General features: G+C 37.0%; 5 protein-coding genes across 12 annotated transcripts; 1 reads left to right on the top strand and 4 right to left on the bottom strand.

Moving 5' to 3' along the window:
- Positions 1-1,004: 1,004 nt before the first annotated feature.
- LOC105458229 (band 4.1-like protein 5) lies at positions 1,005-6,256 on the bottom strand. The gene is made up of 7 exons (XM_011703383.1): positions 5,860-6,256; positions 5,503-5,650; positions 5,245-5,421; positions 4,421-5,125; positions 3,516-3,961; positions 2,710-3,144; positions 1,005-2,304 (listed from the first exon to the last, which is right to left on the bottom strand). Exons 1-7 carry the CDS (start codon positions 6,010-6,012, stop codon positions 2,173-2,175), a joined length of 2,196 nt encoding a protein of 731 aa, XP_011701685.1. The 5' UTR covers positions 6,013-6,256; the 3' UTR covers positions 1,005-2,172.
- A 224-nt stretch (positions 6,257-6,480) lies between these two features.
- Positions 6,481-8,189, bottom strand: LOC105458228 (NTF2-related export protein-like). The gene is made up of 4 exons (XM_011703382.1): positions 7,963-8,189; positions 7,475-7,561; positions 7,249-7,393; positions 6,481-6,950 (listed from the first exon to the last, which is right to left on the bottom strand). Exons 1-4 carry the CDS (start codon positions 7,969-7,971, stop codon positions 6,772-6,774), a joined length of 420 nt encoding a protein of 139 aa, XP_011701684.1. The 5' UTR covers positions 7,972-8,189; the 3' UTR covers positions 6,481-6,771.
- Positions 8,190-8,898: 709 nt separating this feature from the next.
- LOC105458226 (probable cytochrome P450 12b2, mitochondrial) lies at positions 8,899-13,975 on the bottom strand. Of its 3 annotated transcripts, none has more exons than XM_011703377.1 (10): positions 13,899-13,975; positions 13,517-13,670; positions 13,163-13,402; positions 12,308-12,551; positions 11,905-12,101; positions 11,508-11,709; positions 10,688-10,841; positions 10,107-10,355; positions 9,744-9,959; positions 8,899-9,302 (listed from the first exon to the last, which is right to left on the bottom strand). In XM_011703377.1, exons 3-10 carry the CDS (start codon positions 13,377-13,379, stop codon positions 9,195-9,197), a joined length of 1,587 nt encoding a protein of 528 aa, XP_011701679.1. In that variant the 5' UTR covers positions 13,380-13,402; positions 13,517-13,670; positions 13,899-13,975; the 3' UTR covers positions 8,899-9,194. The 3 variants fall into 3 exon arrangements, with proteins under 3 accessions (XP_011701679.1, XP_011701681.1, XP_011701680.1); XM_011703379.1 differs by having other exon boundaries at positions 13,163-13,365; XM_011703378.1 differs by lacking the exon at positions 13,899-13,975 and having other exon boundaries at positions 13,517-13,722.
- A 32-nt stretch (positions 13,976-14,007) lies between these two features.
- LOC105458227 (SOSS complex subunit B homolog) lies at positions 14,008-18,425 on the bottom strand. Of its 2 annotated transcripts, XM_011703381.1 has the most exons (3): positions 17,477-18,425; positions 15,714-16,012; positions 14,008-14,082 (listed from the first exon to the last, which is right to left on the bottom strand). In XM_011703381.1, exons 1-2 carry the CDS (start codon positions 17,945-17,947, stop codon positions 15,746-15,748), a joined length of 738 nt encoding a protein of 245 aa, XP_011701683.1. In that variant the 5' UTR covers positions 17,948-18,425; the 3' UTR covers positions 14,008-14,082; positions 15,714-15,745. The 2 variants fall into 2 exon arrangements, with proteins under 2 accessions (XP_011701683.1, XP_011701682.1); XM_011703380.1 differs by lacking the exon at positions 14,008-14,082 and having other exon boundaries at positions 15,217-16,012.
- A 119-nt stretch (positions 18,426-18,544) lies between these two features.
- On the top strand, positions 18,545-22,547 carry LOC105458225 (ATP-dependent RNA helicase DDX42). 5 transcript variants are annotated; one of them, XM_011703372.1, is made up of 10 exons: positions 18,545-18,687; positions 19,457-19,679; positions 19,765-20,034; positions 20,122-20,662; positions 20,737-20,965; positions 21,045-21,319; positions 21,400-21,550; positions 21,637-21,968; positions 22,049-22,174; positions 22,264-22,547. In XM_011703372.1, exons 2-10 carry the CDS (start codon positions 19,465-19,467, stop codon positions 22,429-22,431), a joined length of 2,307 nt encoding a protein of 768 aa, XP_011701674.1. In that variant the 5' UTR covers positions 18,545-18,687; positions 19,457-19,464; the 3' UTR covers positions 22,432-22,547. The 5 variants fall into 5 exon arrangements, with proteins under 5 accessions (XP_011701674.1, XP_011701677.1, XP_011701673.1 ...); XM_011703375.1 differs by having other exon boundaries at positions 19,440-19,679; XM_011703371.1 differs by having other exon boundaries at positions 18,545-18,701.
- The last annotated feature ends 237 nt before the right edge of the window (positions 22,548-22,784 follow it).

Below are 22,784 nucleotides of genomic sequence, written 5' to 3'. Positions count from 1 at the left end.
AAAATGTGTACATTTTCCTATATTTTTGCCGAAAACTAAATTTCATCCGAATTCGAAATGAAGCTCAGAGATGTTTCTTAATTAATTCAGTTACAAACATGACTTAATTGCGCGGCTAGCGACAAAGCCTGAATCTAAATCTGTGAATTCACAGAAGCCCTCTTTCCTTCTTCCTTTCCCTTGCCAGTGCCGTGTTGTTTTTCATTGATTTTTTTCATGGTTAACCATAATAGCTACTTTGTGCCAAGTCTCAGTCGGCACTCGCAAAGGCGTACATATTCTGGTACGTATCTTTGTCTTGATACGGGTAGCACGGTATTACCGTTGATCCGCGAAAAAAATGCGTATGCTTATTTCGCGACGCCAACAACAGATACCTCCTTCTATCTATTCCCTACCTCTTCTTCTCGTCCGTCCCTTCGTCGTCCACCCTCCGCCCTGCCGCCCTCGCGCTAAATTACGAACGGTCTGCAAAATTGCTTTCGTACGTAAAAGAAGACCGTTGTCCGTTCCTAGCGGTCGATACGGCCTCCCGAAAGGGGCTCGGATGCGAGGTGCATGCGTGTACGTGTGCGTGCGCGTACATTTCTGCGTTCGCCCTTTGAACGATAATCGTGAAAAAGAGGAGAGAAGAAAAAGCGCACATAGTGGTAACGTAGGTTCCGCGAACGTGGCCCGCTCGCTCGCAGGAAACCACCGCGCGTCTAATTTCTTTTTCGCGGAAGGTGCCGTTCGATAGATGAGCGGCTTTCGTGGGCAGGAAGTCCGGAACAGCCACTCGGGGAAACGCGGATAGTACCGGGCCTCCTGGAACTACCTCGCCAGTAATTACACCAAAACGATACTTGATCTTCCGAGAAGATGAAAATGTTCACCTCTTATATTTTGTATTAAAAGTCTGAACAGCGAATTGTTCATTCATAACTGCGTTAGCTATATATATATATATATATATATATATATATATATACTCTGTTATAAATATATACATAAAAATTCGATTTCATAGTTTCATAGGCGTGAAATAATAAACGCGAATATATTTATAGCATGCATGTTTGAGGCACGAGTTGTGCTTTACTACCTAAGACTGGCGATGATTCGCGTATTAATTTTTTATTTTGTCTATCAATTATTGTCGTTATTATAATACATAAATACATTATCCACAAATCTCAAAAAGAGTACATAGAATCAACGTCACCAGTTGATCTGATTAATTATAGCAAATCTATGATTTTTCATCGACAAAAGTATTCTCAAAAAAGTTTTAGTCAAGTCTACTTACATAGCGATTATTTATTTATGTAATTTATATGATATTATTGTATAACGGGAATGTAATACTTATATTTTTAATCAGTCACAGCGAATACGTTTTTTTGTTTCGTTTTTACGTATTCGCATAATTGCATACTCGTCCATCGCACGTTAAAAATTCGAAGGCACAATGGCTGCTAATACAAAAGTGCTACCTTATAAATGCATAGGCTCTTAATATTTAGACACGAGAATACATGTTGCCTCACGAAATATGTAGGTCTGTTCGTTTTAGCTGCACTCCGTTTACATTTCGTAATTAAAGCGAAACAAAAAGTACATTCATCCTTTGCAAGTAGAAAGAAAAAAAAACGTAAAATTGCAAAAAACAAACGTGTGTTTAACACGAATAGACCTTGCATAAGTACTTTATAATACATATTGGCATGTTGTAAGGACACTTGTTTTATCAACACATAAGCTTAAGGTAAATGCATCGTATAATTAAGGAATGTTCGTATGACGCTATAAACAGAAAGCTTACCTCATTATGCAAATTCTTAGTCGATATAAAAACGATCCCTACTAACTGACATAAAGATATCTTAAGCCAGTGACTTAAGCAATGCCTTCCCACAAAATGGTACTCTGCTTTTGTATTTAAGTACACACTTAGGACCCTTTCGCGAAAGCTATTTTTGTAGCATATAGGTTTTTTACGTGTCCAATTTCAATTGTCACAATTGCCGCAATTGTCATGACTAACATCACGCACTTTGTAAAGTAAATAAAAAAAAAAGAAGGATGTAGACAGTCCGAGGAAGACCAAAGTAAATATACATACGTTGGTGCTACTTTCTCGCGCGTTGTACATCGACATTACTTTCCCCTTTGTAATATTTAATAAATATTTTACAACTGTGTGGTAATTACCGTCTTTCTCGTGATTACTGTATGCTTAGTTGGTGTTTGATCAGGTGCTGGGCTTTGCGACGGATCCGCTACCAGCCAGGGACTAATGTCTGACGCCGCTTGACTCTCATCCTGCAAAATAGGTCGTTTAATAAATTAATACGCTACTCTGAACTAATTTTTCTCGATTACCAATAATTAAAAAAAAAATGATCATATTTAATTGTATAGAATATTAATGATCTTAGTAGTTTACGTGTTTAAATTACAAATTTAAAGAATTTAATATACTTTACTATATTCACACACACAGAGAGACGACTTTCACGTGGGACACAAAGCAAATTCTTTTATTACGCTTTCACCAACACACGTCCAACTTACTTCTAGAATAAAATTTTACTTTCTCTTTACGATTTAGCGCTAAATGATAAGTCTCTTGTTTCTAAAAGTAAGTTTTCCATTCTTGGTGAAACCAGGGCGTTTATGTAATGGACGAGACGCTGGACTGCAAGCGTAAAAAAAAATGTAACTGACCTTGTGTGTAAGTGTCGTAGTGGTCGTTTGTATCTCCTCGGTTTTAACGACTCGCGCTCCGGCTTTTTCTGTATCCGCCTCGACCTTCTTCTCCGTCGTTGTAACCGGTTGTAAATCTTTGAAGGGATTGAGTATGCCCAAGAACGGATTCGAGTCTATGAAGGGATTGGTGTTCTTCTTCTTGTCGTCTTCCGGCTTCGCTTCCTCCTCGGAAGCCTCGGGCGTGTTAGACGCGTCATTGCCGCTAGTGTCGTTAGTGAAGGGATTGAAAGGGTTTTGCGACTGGTTCGACACTTTCGGGCTTAACGGCGTGGTCTTCTGTTCGATCTGTCCCCAACTGTCCAACGAAAAATGCGTTACGGTAACAGCGTCGTCCGTAGAAGGATTTACCGCTGTCGTCGCTCCGCTCACAGAGAGGGTCAGTTTGTCACCACCCTATTCGTTGGAGAAAGCAAGAAAGCAAACACATTATGGTTGGCAACTAGCGATATAAAGCAGACACAGTAAATGATATAAGCAATACAAACAGCAACAGAATAATCTTGACAAAATTATCGCTTAATAAGCTGCTCAAATTTGCAAACACTTTATCACATGATACTCGACAATACATAATACAAATACAAAAAGTATTGAGTTACACTAAGACAAAAATACCATAAATTTTAAGAAAATCCTTTTACATGTAATATAAAAAGAATTTTCGCGCGAGAAATGTACACAAAAGAAGCATAATGTAAATGATGCAGCAAAACAAAAAATTATAAAAATACAGAAGACTACAGATGAGAGTTAACGATGCTCACCACGGAAACGATGGTCGCCGCGTCCGAGTGTTGATTCTTCTTCGCGATCACTCCAGTGCTGTCTGTAGACGTGATGGAGACCAAATTCGAATTCTTTCCCTGCTCGAGAGTCGCCTTCAATATGTTACACTTTAGGGACTCCGGCGGAATCGGCGTTCGAGGAGGTAACGACGACGTACCGCCCACTTGATTGTTCGGCACTAGCTGCACTTGATTGGCGATAGTTTCAACCGTCAGGCTGGTCTTCATAGGCTCCGACTCTTTCTCGCTACTGCCGGCCGTCGTTTGGTTTCTCGCCTCCAGTGGTTGTTGATCTTTGGCGAGAGACTTCAGAAGGGAATCCACCAAAGGCGATGACGTAGTGCCTTGAACGCTCGAGGAATCCGAAGTACTCTTTGTACTGGAGCGACTAACGCTCGGCTGGCGCTGCAAGGGTTCTTCGTCGGCTGAAAAAATATATTTTTCAAACACATTTTTAATATGAACATCGAAACAAACATTTAACGATGAAACATGATATAAATTTGATGTCTAATAAGATATGATAAGATAAAATATCTTTGATGAAAATGTGAGATAAACAAATCAGAGAAACAGTTTTTAAATTTATGTGATTTTTCTTGCGTCAAAAATATTTTAAAAATATCTCGATGAAAATCTTTTTCAAACTATTCTCAAATGTAATCCATTTCAGATTAAATGGAGTTTAATATTCTGTCTATATTATACGCGTTTTTAGAGTGCAGCTCTAGTAAAAAGCAGTATACTTTATTTTTTCTTAATTAAATAAGAAAATAAGAGATTAATTAAATTAATTTGAATTCTTAAGTTAATTAAATAAGGGAATAATGAAGTATTAAGTTTCAAAGACTGCGTTCACTACAGTATAATTCTATAAAGCTCACCTGGAGGTGGAGAAGGTTGCGGCTGCTCCACCTGCTGCTGTTGACGCTGCCTTTCGCGAAGAACGTGACTTTGCCGTCGTGCGTATCTCTGACTCGGCCGTCGCTCGAACTGCACGGTGCGGCGCGCCCGATTCAGCTGCGTCGTCTGAAATTCCGTTTTGCCGCTGTAACGGAAACGCGAGCCCATGCGGAAAAAGTTCTGGCGGCCGCTGGCGCCCTTGACCGGCGCGCGCAGACGGAAGAAGGCGTGATGCTCCACCGCGCACTTCCACAAGTGCTTGCAGGCCTTCTCGTTCACCAGCCTGAACACGAAGGTGTGCTCCTGCTCGCCCCTGCCCTCGTCGTCCTCCTCCACGACCACCAGCGTCAGCTTCTTCTTCTTGAAGTCCAAACGACCGATCTTCGGCCAGAAGAACAGGCCTATCTTCTGCGTGCCCTCGAAGACGAGGATGCCGGTCGGTGTCAGGCCCAGGGAGTACTCGCAGGCGTCCTTGCCGAGAACAATGTGCATGTCGACGCCGTACATATCCAGCCACTTGGCCTTGCTGAGATACGCGGATTCCGCCTGGGCCGGGCTAAGGCCGGAACACTTGGTGTACTCCTCCAGTATCTCCAGCTCCATCTGCTCCGTCTGGCCCGGTACGAAGCGGAATTCCGACACAGTCGCGGCGCTGTGCATAGCGGGATCGTAATCTCCTAGTTCGGCTAGAATGAGAATTTCCGTTCTTTCAATTACACGCCGCAATCGTTTGCCGCACGTCAAACAGCTGTAATAAGAATGTAGCTTAATTTTAATTAAAGATACTGCTCGAGTGTGAACTCACATTGAAGAGACAGAGCAGATAACTGAACCGCAACTTGATGAGGACAGTGAAGCTTGCCTTCCAGAACATCTTGCTTCAATTGCAAGAAGAACTGATATCGCGTCAGCTCCTCCCGCAACGTGTTCGGTTCCGAAGAGTAAAACTTCACTTTCAATCTGAGCGTGTACGGAGGTCCAACTAAATAAGAGATTACCAGTCAGTTACTTAACGTTCCGTTTACTTTCAAAGGAATTTGTAGAACAACGGGTGGACGCATACTTTTGACTTGCTTCTTGATGGGTTTCGTTGGATCCAGCCAGTGTTGGACGTTATTGCTATCCGTATATTGGAGGCCGAAGTAATCCTTCTCGATCAAATCGAGACTATAGAACACTTGTTCGTACAAGTCACTAGCCAATGCTTTTTTCTGCAAAATAGGACCAGCAGTTACGAAATGCGGTACAAACGTATGCGGAAGTTTATCTAAAAGCGACTACTCTTCTAGTCCGAACGCGTTTTCCACGACGTTACGTTATCTTCGCGAAGATTACGTAAAAATGCAGGAGAAAGCATCACGGACTAGGAGGGTCTATGACAATTAAAAGCAAGAGAGAGAGAGAGAGAGAGAAAACTTGCCGACAGCTCTATCGGCAGATCCGTGCCGTCCAGCAACACCACTCTGCACTGCACGATATTCTTATTGCTGGGCAGTCTCTGGTTCTTGATCTGCGACGAGGCGGTCTGGCCGCTGACGCCGCGCGCCCTCCGTCGCGACAGGAACCTCAGCATCCTGGAGCCTCGCCGTCAAATCGGGACGCGACCGATCGGGACCCCGACCATCGACTTCGCGGGACGAGACGCGATCCGCCCACTCTCTCCCTCTCTCTTCGCCGTCTCTTCGCGCGATGACGCGGACGACGCGACGCCTCGCGATCGCCGCTTGCCAGGACTTGTGACTGGGGGGGCCAACTCCGATTACTCCGAAAAATCCCGCGGCGTCCGCGCAACCGCCACCGTCACATTCTACACGCGCTCGCTGTGGTCACCGCCGACGAGGAGATTCAAGCGCGCGGAGCGGCCGTGCCCGCCGCAACAGCCCAGGGTCCCACGCGATCCACGAGCGCGCGACGGGCGGCGCGTATACACGCCCGAGACAGCGAAAAACGCCGTAATGACGCTTCTTCGCAATGACTTTCGGAACGCACGCATAGGAGGCGTCCAAGTTACGTGCGAAAAAGAGATACATACATACATCCATTTTTTTAAGATTTATTTAAACAATGATAGCGAGTCAATTCTAACAGATAAATTTGTACATTTTATCTCTAATAGCAATATGTACTTGTCTAAATTGCTATTTCGTTATTATATTGTTACATAAATAAATATAATTGATTTTAAGTTATATGCATACGTATGTATTTATATGTATGTTAGCTATCACATTATACCAATTAAAGGAGCAAAATTTTTTAAAATATTAAGCTCTTTATCACAGTGTAAAATAAATTTATTATGATGTTAATACATCTATTTAATATAATATAGCTAGCTTGTAACGCTGTCTAATAATTCTTGCGCTCGAAAACAGTCGCTCACAATTTTCCATTTATCGCCCACAGCCGTAATTAAAAAAGTTTGATTAAATGGCTTTGAACACTTCTCGTCGTATTTTACTTGACCGCCGACCTTGACGAGAAACGTTAATTGATTGGCTACTTCTGGACCTGTAACATATTACAAACGAATAAATTTAAATAGTAAACTTTCGCTATTACATATTATTGACATAAATATCGCTTAGTGAAATAAAAACATAAATATCATGTACAAGTATTAAAATAAGAGAATTCATTTAGAAACGATTGAGAATTTACTGAGAAATTTTATCAAAATTTAAGTTAAGATACAATATAACGTACAATAATATTTAATATTTATAAACTAACTTCTATTTGTCTGATACTTTTATAATAAAAAAAAAACAAATTTATATTAAAAATAGTGCATTTATTAGCAGTTAACCTGTAATTGGCTGAGCATCCAGAGTATGAATAGCATGTTCTGAAGTCGGTAGATCTGTCCAGAATTTCTGTATATTGTCTTTGCTTGTTACACCGTTTCCATTCCATATTAAATTAGCAGTATCCATGTACATTCTTGAAATCAGCTAAAATAATATTACAAAGTTAATATATCAAAATAATGCAATCAAGAAGGAATACAATTTGACAATGTTATTGTTACTTACATATCTTCGTTTGTCTAAATATTCATAATACAATTTTGTAAATTCTTCTGCAGTACGACAAGCTTGATCAACTTTAGCTTTCAAGTCCTACAAACATAGATGTAAAAATTAGGAGCAAATATAATTAAATATTCTAAATATATCATTTATCAGCATAATTCATTGTTTTTATAACTTCTAACTTTAAGAGAAGTACAATTGCCAGAAAAATTACAGCAATTTAATTTATCCTGTCGCCTTAACCAAATATTTTAATGATATTAGAAAAATATAAATAGCGATATATATATATATATATATATATATATATATATATGACGTTATAGACTTAAATATATAATTAGCAAATAAAAAACATCATTCTGCAACATATTGGGCGTTAATAGTGGTACAATTTTATTCAACCATGCACAGATTACTTTTAAAGATTCACATACAAAAAAAAAGCGTATATTAATCATAGTTACGTATATATATGTTCATAATACCTGCTCCATTATTATATATATATGTGATTAAAGTTGCTTAAAGTAAATTTTTGTGTTTTCAATCCAATGATTTTCGTGCAATGATTCAAAATGATATACACACAAAATGCACATGTATATACAAAAGCATACAACACTACATGTTCCAATGATAATATAAAGCCGTTAAAGCATCAGTACCGCGAATACTGAAAAATTATTTGGTTAGGTTAGGTTAGTATACGCAGAAACGATTCGTTCACTAGCGCCTCTAATGTAATCAAAACGTATACAGTGAACTACATAGCCACATGCCATGAGCATTCTCAACGGGTAACCCGCTGTAATCTATATCATTCCACCGGCCGCGGCACCAATTATAAAGTACGTTTTATTAAAAACGGTCAAAAGTATAAATTTTTGCAACTGATCCGGAAATAATTGAAGAACAATGATATTTTGGCTGTACCGAAAATAACAAATATGATCGTTTTACATGTTATCACTGTTTTATTATCGGCAGTTTGATACCCCCAAACACACCAAGTTACATATATGTATAGTATAACGTACTTAATTTTAGTTGTAATTTCCCACTCAACAATATAACAATATTATAGTTATATTGTTGAGTGGGAAATTACAATTGTAACAAGTACGTTACATATGTAACTTGGTGTGCCTCTCTATTGACTCTGGGTGCGGTCCGCTTGATGCTACTCGTACAAATTTAATGATTTGAAGCATTATTGATTGACTTATCTGAAGAAAAAATTTCTACTAAATGATCAATCAAAAAATGCTCCGAAGCATTATTTGCAGTATCAAACGGACCGTAGCCTCTATAATTCCCTTTCCTCCTTCCAGTAAATTAAATATATTATATGTTCTAAATTAACACGCGTGATTTACACTTTTAAATAAATTCATAGAAGTAAAAATATATTAAGACACAAGTAAAGAATGCCATAAAAAATATATTTAAACTTAAAAATATTGCATTTAACACGTTCTAGTTAAAAGAAATTCGATCATACGATAATGCCATGTATATACATATGTACGTTAATTGTGTGCATGTACATCGCGTATATAATTACGATCGACACACAATTTTCACATATATTCATAGTAAAATTTATATTAAAATATTTTACAAAAACGTTGCTTGGCACGTTGTTACGAGATTCAGATGAATTCCATAAAATCGAAATAATATAGTAATTGAATTACGCCGAAAGATTTGAAATTATTTATAAATCGATGAGCTTCAATTGCAATGGTGATTTTATCGTGTTTATAATTTGACTTGTATGCTCGAGCGGTCCACGATGCCATTCAATTCGGAAATTTCGTATGACCTGTACATAAAATTAATACATTTATATATATATATATATATATATTCTTTTGCTGCAGTTTAATATAAAATATGTAGCTACAATAATAACTTGAAAATGATAGCAATGTTTTCGCGGTTATCTATATACGAGAATTATCTTGAAAATTAATGATTTATTTAAATATGATTTTGTAGTTTATTATTTATATTGGAAAAGTATTAAATACAGTATTAAATTTTGTACAAAAAATATTTTATTTAAAAAAATGTTTAGCCGAGAATAAAAGTATAATATTATAAAATAAATATTTCAGAAGAAAAAAGCGTAAGAAAAAGACAAAAGGAGTTAGAAGTGGCAAAGAGAAAAGGAAATCGAGAGAACAGAAATAAATAGAACTATTTATATTCACTAAATTGTTTCACACACAAAAAATTATTAAATAATAAAAATTTTACGAACTTTTAAGAGTAATATCTCGAGCTCCATCTCAGCGAATCTCTGTCCAATACAGGAGCGAACGCCGTAACCGAAAGGCATGTATGCAAAGGGATGCGATTTTTTATATAATAAAAATTCAGGATTACCCCGCATCCATCTCTCGGGAATAAACTTCTTTGGTTGCGGAAAATACGTGGGATCCATCGATATCAGTGAGTGACAAGCCATAACGTCTGACTGATGAAGGAAAAGGAGTTATTGAGAAAATACAATTTTATTTCGTTATTTCACAAATATATGAAATTCGCTTTCGATCAGCATTAATTAAATATTGATAAATCTGAAACTCTATAATTTAAAAAAATGCTAGAGAACAACACGTACTCCTTCTGGTATCATATATCCTCCTATGGAAACATCTGTCTGCATAGTTCTTTGAATACCACTGGTGATAGGAAACAATCGCATGGATTCTTTGATACATGCTTTAACATACGATATACGCTTCAGGATATCATATGTAACAGGCGTTGTTTTGTTGGGTAACACAGACATTACTTCTTCTCGCAATTTTTCCTGTTTGTCCCAATTATTTGCGATATAGTATAGCAAAGCGCCAGCTGCATTTCCAGTCTATAAAAAATGTTACTTATTCTTAAATTCTATTAATTCTATTAATCTTACTGCAAGATTTCTTAAATCCTATATAATTCCATATAATCTATATGCGAATATATAAAAAATACATTGTACACATTTATATATATTGCGCAGAACAATTGTCATGAAAAAATTGTGATCATTTATTAGGTATTTATATTTTAATATATTTGCTAAAGTATTGTCACAAGATAAGTCATTTAACATAATTTTATTTATAAAAGACTTATGGATTATGTAACAAAACAAGGTTATTAAGATCATTTTTATTGTTTTCGGATTTGGATTAAAAATCATGTATTTACCGTATCGCTACTAGCTAGTGTATCCAATGCCATTACATGGGCCGTTTGTCTGTCGATACGTAAGATATTTTCCAGTAAGCAACTATCTTTTGAATTTGTGTTATCTGCTGTCTTCATAAATTTTTTAGCATACTCGATATGTTTCCAGGAAATTCTGAAAGAAATTATAAAGAAATGGAAATATGAATGTTTAGAAGAAGAATACTAATTATAATAATATAAGAATACTAATTATAATTATAGATGAAAATTATAATAATACTAATTATAATTATATAGTAACGAATTACGTTTTGAAGTTTACTATTTTTCGATATATGTATATTTAAAATAAAATGCAAGCAAAGTGCAAAAGAAAAGTGACAATAGAAATAAAATTTGTTAGTTTTAATTTTAAAAATAAAAAGTAATTAAAGCATAGAATACATATTATATTATTTATATTTTATATAGTGTTATATTATATATTATTAGTATATAGTACATATTAATAACAACAATTATTTAGTCAATTCAGCAAATTATTCGTAATACGAGAATAGTAGTATATCGATATATATATGAAAAATAATTAAGAATTTGCATATTTAAAATAAATATTACCAATCAAAGGTATAATGTTTTTGAACTAAAAATATTCTTGATCGGCCATGTACGTATTGCAGTAGTTATTGTCTATATTACCTATTTCATATATTAATTATACCCGTTGAATAATCTTTAATCGAACTTGCGCGATATTGTATTTTCGCTGAGAAACAACGCAAAAATTTTACAAGAATATTCTTTGATGTAATCAAATATAAGTTTCGATACTTACGCTTGAATTGTATCCAACGTACGGAACAACTTTTTAAGATTCCGCGTGTTGTACAGTTTCCATAAAGATGGCAGATTTTCTAGGCGGTATATAAGATCGAACATTTCTTTTACGCAATTCATCATTATTTGCGGTTCCGAATTGACGTCAAGATTAGACCTTAAGCATCCCAATTGACAATTCAACGCGAATGAACACTTCGCTGTTAATTATATAACAGATTGTCAGTAATGATATAAAAATATAAAAATAATGTAATTATTTTTCTAAAATTCTAAATTCAGTTTTATAAATTCAATATTGTTACGTGGCTCATATTTGTATCATTTTTTAATGTTTTACTTTCGAAGAGCATTACTGCAAGAATATTCTCTCGCAAATACATACACATACTTACATTCTAAACTCCACTTGAATAATTCATTCGAAAAGTCATTTGGCAACTCTAAGGTTTTAGGATTTCGCAATGCTCGCATTTTATCCACGAATTCGCTGGTTACCTCATAGATCTGTGTGACATGCGTTTTGACTTTTTCTGGTCGCATCATATGCGAACTGACTTTTGATCGAAAATCTTGCCATAATTCTCCCTGACTAAAAGACTCATTTTTAGCAAAAGAAAATAATCATCGTATGTAATTTATGTCCTGATATCATGCAATTTAATAGGGGATATTAACAGAAAAAAGAAATAGAAGGAAAAGTATGGAAAATATAGAGATTATTCGGTATCAATGCATTATGAATATAAGTGTTATAATAAAAATTTATCTATACTCTTTTCACGAGTCACGACTGACCTTGATACAAGACCGTACTGTCCATTATAAATGTCTTCTCTGCTCTTGCGATAATAATACAGGGGCTCCATGGCAATTCGCATTGGCCATTTGCCTTGCAACTGATACATATTCTTGCATAACTCTGGACAGAATAGAAAGATACGCGGTCGTTCCTTTGTTAGGCTGTCAAGTTTGACAATATTACCATACTTATCACGCAGCATTCGCATTAGTGTCAGAACATTCACATTGTGGTATTCACCTGTATATTGTTTATGCCAATAATCAATTTTTATACATATGTAAACAGGGGCTCAATCGAGAGTAAAAAAGTACATTGAAATAAATCGGTACATTTTCATTTCCATAAACGATAACATAACAGATCTAAGATTATTTATTAGATAAGTCTTTTGATATAAAGGATATATAGAAAAAATTTTTAAAATAAATAGAATAGGTAAATTTTTAAATAAAGATATTAAATTCATGTATATTTTATTTATATTCTAATTTTAAAATGTTTTTTTAATCAGAACCAAAAGAATTTACATGTTCTTAAATAAAAATATGTAATTGCAAAGGCAAATTGAATCGCAAAGGCAAAACCTAGTGTTATAATTTTATAGCACTTTTGGTATCGTTTATCTAGATCTTTTATGTGATTGAAGAACATATTGAATTCGCATCGATACTTGTATTATACATCGATTGTATTCGCCTATTATCAGCTATAATCTAATTCTCATTATTTATTATTTACGCAATTTCATATCATCCGATCTTACTTAAATTTTGTAATTTTATAAATTTGAATAGCAACAATTAACGATAACGATTTCATTACCTCGGACATCGAAATAAAACTCTTACCTATGTAAGGCATGAATCTGAACCAATTGCCAAGCAAAGGTAATGCTTTTGGACCAGGAATGTCTTCAGTCGGCCGCACGTATTGCACTTTGTTATCCATATTATCTACTTCATTATATTTCTTTGGAGAATCTCTGATCGATTTTGCGCGGCATTGCATTTTCGATGATAAACCCATACTATTGACTTCACGAATGAATAATCTGGTTCGTATCATAATTAATTTCTGTTAACTCGGTTCTGCAGTATATTATATTTGATCGAAATAATGACACAATGATCAACGATTTTTAAAAGATTCCGATTCAAATATTCAGTGCGATTATGTTGGCACATTTATGATGGCATAAATACCTTTATGACACGTTTCTTTTGATGTTAAACTTCCTTGCTCTTTGCACACCGAACGAAAGCTAACTGATTTCTGACGATTTTGCTTTGTACGATTGTCCTTGACCTTAATGATTTTAAAGTTGTTCTTAACAATGTCGATTTATCACGAATCACACTAAAACATTTGATGAGTCAGAGAGGTAAAACTGACAACGTATTTTTCTTGGTATGAATAAATGTTTTTAAAATATAAAATTTTATTCTCTGCAGTGAGAAAAAAATGTCGATTATTAATCAATTAATATAAAGTTTTAATATGATCCTTATAAATTTGTGTAAGATTAAAAATAAAAGCGAAAAAAATTATCAAATTTTTTAAGTTGAATCTTGTTCATAATTTTACCTCAGATAGCAATGTATCCCGTTATTCCATCGGCTCGTATACGGTAGCGTATATAAAATAGATCACGACATATATTCTGCTCGAAAGAGTTCCATCGCGAATTCATTTAACATTTTCAGTCGAAAAACGAATATATCTAATACAGTTGTTAATATTTCTCTTCCATTCTTTTGCCAGTGTGTTACTGCAACATATTTTAATAGATATATTTCTAAGATAAATCAAAATAAGAAACAACTTACCTTAACTTTACACATCTAAAAGCAAAATTTTTACTTATTTCGAATAATACATTTGCAATAATTCGTTAAGCAAATTGATCGCTAAATAGATAAAAAAATTTCCAAATTTAGTTATTGGTTTTTTATTTTCATCATACAATTTGTTTATTATTCTTATAATGTATTCTAATAATTTTTATCGGTCCCGATTGTATGAACTGCTCATAATGAATAATTGATTCGTTTAAAATTTGATGACTGATCATCAAGATAATCGTCAGGGTGTACTCAAAGTGTTTGAAATATTTGGATACGAATATTCGCGCGACAGATCATATAAAACATATATGTATAAATAACAGAGGGTGATTTTTAATCACATACATTAAGTAAAGCATAATATGCTTTATTAAACACTAAAGTAATGCATAATAGCCAATAAAAAAAATTGATAATTTTTCCTAAATAATAGTTGCAATAGCATTTTGTATAATACTTATTTTTTTAAATACTTGTTTTAGATAAGTAACTTTTCCGCTAGACACGTAGATAATTAATAGCTGACTAGACTCGTTATCAAACAACTTATTGTTAGAATTACAATGTACATTCACCTTTTCCTTTTCGAAAATTTATTAATTCAGTCGTTATTAACGAAACAATTTTGGACGAATGAAGTAGTGTCATACATATTGATATATATTTTATTATTTTTTAGATATAGAATGTTGTCCTTTATTTCTGTTGTATGTAATTAAGCGTCACCCTGCGTATCCAATAAAGAATGCCACAAGCAAAAAAAAGAAATTTGTTCTCGACAAATTTCCTTCAAAACGAGACGCTTCCAAATAGAAATAATTTACAGCAATCGAGCTACTGACTGAATAGTGATGGCCAACAAACGCTTCTCGAATCATTTCACGAATATTAAAATTAGTGAGAATTCCGTGAAAATTTAAAAAAAATTAAATCGTAACAATCTTAACGATTATTAAAATCTTGAAAAATTTAATCTTAATACATTTTAAAACATTTTTTAAATGTTTTAAAGTCAAATACAATATTCAAATTCTAAAGAATTTAACATTTTAAATTAATAAAAACATACTTTTTTCTAACTTTCATTTAAAAAATTTATATATATTATAAATATATATTTTACGACATGCTGTATAGAAAGTACTTCCACTGTTTCGTGAAAAGTTTTTAATCGTTCGTGGCTTTTAATATTTTCGAAAATTTCAAGATTTTTACATTTGTTAAGATTATCACTTTGTTTCTAGGAAAGGAGGCATCTTTTTTTAAAGATTCTTGAGAGATCCGAGACTTCGAATAATAGCCAAAACAATTTAAAACGTCACAGCGACAGAATCGCTCGAGATGGTGTAATCGAATAAATTACTGAAACAAACGAAATTTCGCGTACTCGCTCTCAGAAAATATCCCAGCGACGATTGACCGCTATCCCCGATGTATGACACGTAGATAGTTCCCTAGTTTAACAAAACGCGCAACGAAAATTTAAAAAAATAACGTATACAATCGCGCAGATCTGTCGCGCGCACCACGTTCATTCGTTCGTTCTCTCGTTTACACGCATATAATCAGCCGCTTCCTTCTCGTGTGTTATCTCCGGTCGCTGCGACCGCCATTCCTGTAGCCGCCGCGTCCGCGCGAGTTGCTCTTGGCCGTCGGCGCCGACTTCGTCGTCGAGTCCGACGAGGAATATCGCACCGAGCCACCGGAGAGACCTGAGCCACTGCCACTGCCGCCTCCACTGCCGCTGGTGGTGTTGCCGCCGTTGCCACCACCACCGCCCCCATTTCCGCTCTTTGCGGTCGTCGAACTCGGCGCGGATCCACTACCGGGGGTTGTTGTGTTACTTTGACTCGCCTATAACAGATTACATGTTTTTTTTTTTTTCATTAGAATGCACTAGCAATAAGTACTCGACATTATATCGAGACGTATTTTCAAGCTTGAATGAAGCAATCTTTTCATGTCTAATTAAACTCGATACGATGCATTACGTCTGATTTACAAAATGCTTTTTTATTAACTTATTTTATTAGCCTTACTACTTTATTTGTTTATACATATTTGTATTTAATTTATTTGCTATTAAAAAATTAATAATTTTACAATATATATATTGTATCAGTATTATTAAATTGATCGATATTCAATTTAATAATACTGACGCTCACCGGCTAATAAATTTCCCCTTCCCCGCGATGCGACGTAAATGCTGTAAAGAAATTTTCTGCGAAAAATATTACCTCACAATCAGCCAGGGTTTGAACCTGGGCCTCTCTATTTTCTGGACGGACGTCTTAGCCTGTTAATTATTGTAAATAATAAAAAAATCTTAATTTTTTTGTGTAAATACTTTAAATGTTCAAGACGATTTATGCAAAGTTTTATTACGATAAAATTGGCTAATCTGCAAAAATAAAAGAGTATGTTAAAAAGTGGCCGATTTTTGCTTCCAAACCGGTATAATAAAATTTACATATCTTAAACTTTTTTTGCCGTAGAATTACATCGCGTAGAGACATCCATTTCGTCAAAATGTGAAGAAATTTATCTATTTTTCCTTTGACAGCAAATGGATGTCACCACGTAATTCTATGGCCAAAAATTTTACATGCTGACTTGAAAAATCTTTTTAACTCCCTTTGCAGAATAGATAATTAAATAAACGTCCCAATTTGACCGGATACCTATACAATACTTAATCTCAAATATTTTTATTATTATTATTATTATTATATTAAAACTTAATTGTAAAAATATTAAAAAATTACAATTAAATTATAATTAAAAAAGCATTTGAGATTAAAAAGTTGTATACGTGTCAGGATTTAGATACATATCTGGTCAGCGGGACGTTTACTTAAACCTCCGGCATTACAATGAAACTTTATACATAAATCATCTTTGAATATTTAAAATATTTATATTTAAAAAATCGAGATTTTTGTCAGTTTCTTAATTTTTCAAATAATTTTTTCTTCGTCATAAAAACATATGCAACACATCCTTAATATACGCCAATTAAAAACATTAAATAATAATTTTCAAATATATACCTTTACTTGTTGAAAAATTCAATGACAAAATCATTACGCGAAACAACGTTCTTAACTCAATATGGAGAAATCGCTCTTCATCCCCCATCCTTGCAAATTACTACATAAAAGTATCGACGTATCTCGAGCGTAATTTGACGTGAGAATAATGAGAAGAACCCGATTGAAGGCGAAATAATTAATTGCAAAAATTTTCGACACGCAGTATCGCGCCGGAGTTGTCGGCGGAATCGTCGCAGGTGGACATTCCCAATGATCTACGTACCAAAGGCTGCCGTCCCGTTCCCGGCGGTTGACTCGAGATGCTGTTAGCGTTGCCGTTATTAGTGATACTGTTGTTGACGTTGCTACCCGGGGGCGGACCCGAACCACTTTGATTGACCAGCTGCTGCGCCAGCAAGGGATTCGGGTCGCTCATGTTAACCTGCTCGTTAATCACCATACAAAACTCGCCTATCTTTTGGATGTCGCCGTTCTTGCCCGAGTACAGAGTCAAGCATTGCCGCCAGACGGACGCGTAGCCCTTGGTGAGCCGCACGATGTCGCCCGGCATCAGAAGCTGACCGGGCTCGTCCCAGATGGAGACGTTCATGCAGGCGGTGCTGTCGGCCACTTTGAACGTTCGAACTTCGCGGTTCTCTTTGGTGATGGTAGGGAGGCTAACCTCCAAAACGATAAATACTACGTTGATGTTTTTCTGGCCCGCGCGGATATCCTTTATCTGCACGTAATCCATCCTGGTCCTCCACGGATCGCGACACAGGACACAAACACGCACATATACACGCACCCGTGCGCGCGTACGGAAACTGGTTCGAGAATAACGAATAACGTCTGGTTGTGTATATATATATATATATATGTAAACGTCCTCACGCCCACGGGGGATGAACAGTCATCATTCGTGTACCGCGACGTATTTCTTTAAATCACACGACTCGACACCGATAGGTCAAAACGCCCGCCCTCTTCACCGCCCCTTTTTTCTGGCCAAGCTAAATTCTTTAGAGGGTGTCTTTCGCTCTGGATTTTTTTTTTCTTTTGCGTTTTCGATCGCGCTGCCCGTGCTACGCACGTATTATACGGATATTATCGGCTCGAGAAGCTACCAGAGGAGCTATACAGCCCCACGTCCTCCACGAAGGCATCGGAAGAAATGAAAGAGCGAACGTAGTGTACAACACATCCTCGGTGACCGAGCTGACGTCGCACAGTCGGCGCAGTCGGCGCTCGACGACGCCAGCAGTGGCGCGCGCGCGCGTTATCCAAGGCGCGCCTCGCGCGGCAAAGCCGCGAACTGTCAATTCGCGACCGCCACGGGAGGCGCCACGAGCGACAGTGCGAAGAACTTGCGGGAGCGACGTAACAACGTCATGTATTTCGTGGACTACTATTTTTTTTTGCGTGACAGAAAATCCTATCGTTCGGCAGTGGAATAAAGTGCGAATGGATTCGTGAATCTGTCGCGCGACAGAGGTAGTTATCGCCTGGTGAGAATTCCCACGGTTATATTGCGGTTAACGCAACAGGAAACTCCGTCGAAATCTCCGAGCTGATAACGGTGCTGCTCTCGGGGGTTCGCGTCCTAACCTTTGATCTTTGAACGTTAATTACACGCTCGCGGAGAGGCTCGGTTTGTTGCTGTATTGATTTTACGCAGCGATCGATCGAATATTTTAGATGAAACGCAAAACAATTCTTGTACGCACATGCACACAAACTGGCTTTCTGCAACGAAAACAAAAGTCAATGTTGCGTCTTGTCGCGTCACTAAGATTATCCGTTTAACCGAACGGGCTATTTGTATTTAAGGTTTGTTTTTTTATTCCTGTGCTAGATCGCATTAGAACTTTCCTTCTCGCTTTCACTAAATTTCAAACACGTATGTATTTCATCTTAAGTACAGAAAGTATACTCGAATATCTTCGATTCTATGATGCCTTAATGACAATAGAAAAGTTTTGCAACAACAATGTAACAATACCGAACTGTTGTTACAAATTACAGAATCGGGGTACAAATGCGTTTTCAGGCAAGAATACAGTGTAACATTTTGATTCATTTCGTCCCTATTGTTTGTCAATGTAAACGAGAATGAAATGATTCACTGTGTTACACTGTGTTCTTGCTGGAAAACGCACTAGTTCGGCTGTAAGAAACAGACATCTTTGGATAACTGTGTGTTAATCGCGATAAACAGAAGACAAGTATTAATCAGCTTCAATTAGCATTAATTTTGTTGAAGCCAACACAATGAGCTATCATCGAGGAAGTGGTAGCAAGCCGAAGGGCTTTGGCTTTACCGGCTTCCAAATGTCTGGAACGAAAAGAAGTGGTACCAACATACCTCCACCTCCACCAAACTCCACCCTGAGCAAGCAGGGCTATCACACGATGAACGCTATTACGGAAAACGCCTTGTCCGCTTGTTGGGGCATGCCGAAGAAGCGCAGCAAGACCGAAGAAGAGTTAGTATAATTTATATACGAACAATATTAAAGTGGTAAAGAGAAACCATGTATTGAGCATTACGATTTTTATTTAAACCTTTAGATACTTCGAGGACGATGACGAAGCTGCAACTTCATCGTTGGAATATATACCAGCGCCTGGTTCTCCCACGTACGACTTGATGAAGAAATCGGCCACAAAGAACGACAGCGATAGTGAGGAGGATACTCTGGATGCTTTTATGGCGGGAATCGATGCGGAAGTGAAGCGGAACGATTGCGCGGCTCAGAGCGGTGATAATCGTAAGGAAGAAAAATCCAAAGGATTTCGGGCTGACATTGACGGAGAGGACGACGAGGAAAGTTACTATAGGTAATAAATTTCTTGGATATTGCCAATCACTTATTCGACGTAAAATTGTGACGAGCTGTGCAATTCCATTTTTCTCTCGTTCCTAAGGTATATGGAGGAAAATCCAACTGCTGGTTTGCAACAAGAAGAGTCCGATCAAGAGATCGAATACGATGAGGATGGCAATCCTATTGCGCCGCCGAAGAAGAAGGAGATCGATCCGCTACCTCCGATCGATCACAGCGAAATAGAATACGAACCGTTCGAGAAAAACTTTTACAATGTGCACGAAGAGATCGCAAGTTTAAGTAAACAGCAGATTGACGACTTGAAAAAGACTCTGGGTATAAAAGTATCCGGACCATCCCCGCCGAATCCGGTCACAAGTTTCGGCCATTTCGGGTTTGACGATGCGCTGATTAAGACTATCCGTAAAAACGAGTACACGCAGCCCACGCCTATTCAGGCGCAGGCGGTCCCTGCCGCCTTAAGCGGACGGGATATAATTGGTATAGCGAAAACCGGCAGCGGTAAAACGGCGGCATTTATCTGGCCGATGTTAGTGCACATTATGGATCAGCGCGAATTGAAAGCCGGAGATGGCCCGATCGGTCTCATTTTGGCGCCAACGAGAGAATTGTCTCAACAGGTATCATAGTTTCATTCCCTCTGCTACGCAATACGAAAATGTTCGAAGGTTGTTTATGTGAACGTTGTTTATAGATTTATCAAGAAGCAAAAAAGTTTGGGAAGGTTTACAATATTCAAGTGTGTTGCTGCTACGGAGGTGGTAGTAAATGGGAACAGAGTAAAGCATTGGAAAGCGGCGCGGAGATCGTAGTCGCTACCCCCGGTAGAATGATCGATCTAGTTAAGATGAAAGCAACGAATTTAGCTAGAGTTACATTTCTAGTTCTGGACGAAGCCGATAGAATGTTCGACATGGGATTTGGTGAGCAAACGCACGATCATATATACGCTGAGAAAAATATATCGAATTTATCTCTTATTTATTTATTTATTTTTAATAGAGCCACAAGTACGATCTATATGCAATCACGTGAGACCCGACAGACAAACGTTGCTATTTAGCGCGACATTCAAAAAGAAAGTAGAGAAGCTCGCTAGGGACGTTTTAACAGATCCCATTAGGATAGTGCAAGGAGATGTCGGTGAGGCTAACACCGATGTGACGCAACATGTTATCATGTTCCATAACAATCCCAGTGGTAAATGGAACTGGCTGTTACAAAACTTGGTTGAATTTCTAAGCGCTGGCAGTCTTTTGATCTTTGTCACTAAGAAGGTGCGAAAACTAAGCATCCCGTAACTGTAGTACAATGTGAAAGGGATGTGTAATCTAATGTTTTTCCCCTCCCACATCAGCTGAACGCGGAAGAGCTTGCCAACAATCTCAAACTGAAAGAGTTTGATGTATTACTGTTGCACGGTGATATGGATCAGATTGAGAGAAATAAAGTGATTACGGCTTTTAAGAAGAAAGATGTCAGTACCTTGGTCGCTACTGACGTAGCTGGTAATTAAACTGTTAAAGAGTTAGAAAAAGAAAAAAAATATATATACACATATAATATGCAAAATTTTTATCTTGTAACATTTCAGCGCGAGGTTTGGACATTCCACATATCAAGACTGTCGTGAATTATGATGTATCGCGAGATATCGATACGCACACGCACAGAATAGGAAGAACAGGACGAGCCGGTGAAAAAGGCACGGCGTATACCCTTGTGACAGAAAAAGATAAGGAATTCGCCGGACATTTGGTACGAAATTTGGAGGGAGCGAATCAGGAAGTGCCAAAGAGCTTGATGGATTTGGCTATGCAAAGCGCATGGTTTAGAAAATCAAGGTTCAAAGGTGGAAAAGGAAAAAGTTTAAATGTCGGTGGAGCAGGACTTGGTTTCAGGGGCAGACCCAATTCATCAAATTCGGTATACATCGCAACGATAATTCACAAAGTAACTGGTTATTTGTTTTCTAGAACAATTGGAATAATATTTGTATATTTTAGAGTGGATCAACGTCGCAAGCATCAAAGGATATTAGTGAGGTAGTTAAAAAGTTAGAAAGGCACGGACCTGGTAGCGACAGACTCTCCGCTATGAAAGCCGCTTTCCGAAGTCAATATAATTCGCAGGTGAGACACGTGTAATCGCTTCTATAAGATGTGCCAAGAAATAAAAATTCAGAAATACATATATTTTTAAAATAATCTCGAACTTGTAGTTCCGAGCGTCGTCGGATCACACCTGGGAACAGACGATCACTCCACCTTCCGTGATAATGCCGCCACCGCCAGCCGTTCCATCGCCGAAGCCTGCAGCTCCAGAGAATCAAGCTGCCAATTCCTCAGGACCGGAGCGTAAGAGAGTGCGAAAAAGTCGATGGGAGTGATCAAGTTAGTGTATTATTATTTGTGCATATTATACAGCATATAAACATTATATATCGAAACGATAATGAACTGAGACTTGTTTTATATTACAATAAAATTTAATTTTACCAATTTGTATGAAGGAGCTATCCCTTTGGCCAAACTCGTGATACCTAATCATCAATCCGATCCCGATAACTCCATCAACGACATATTACTCTTATTTTACTGCAATTTCGCGGAGGTCAAGCTGCGTGTAGTTCCTGTATCGATCTGTAATCGCATCTTTGAAAGCGCGCGTACGCAATTTGCTTAGAGTGAATCACTCCATAATTATCCCATAAAGAGCCGTGGCCGTGATCGTGTATCTACA

Source organism: Wasmannia auropunctata, unplaced genomic scaffold, assembly GCF_000956235.1.
Source record: "Wasmannia auropunctata unplaced genomic scaffold, wasmannia.A_1.0 LD334579.1, whole genome shotgun sequence".
NCBI lineage: Eukaryota > Metazoa > Arthropoda > Insecta > Hymenoptera > Formicidae > Wasmannia > Wasmannia auropunctata.
The sequence above is the reverse complement of the archived record's forward strand: the minus strand, read 5'-3'. Positions and strand labels throughout refer to the sequence as shown.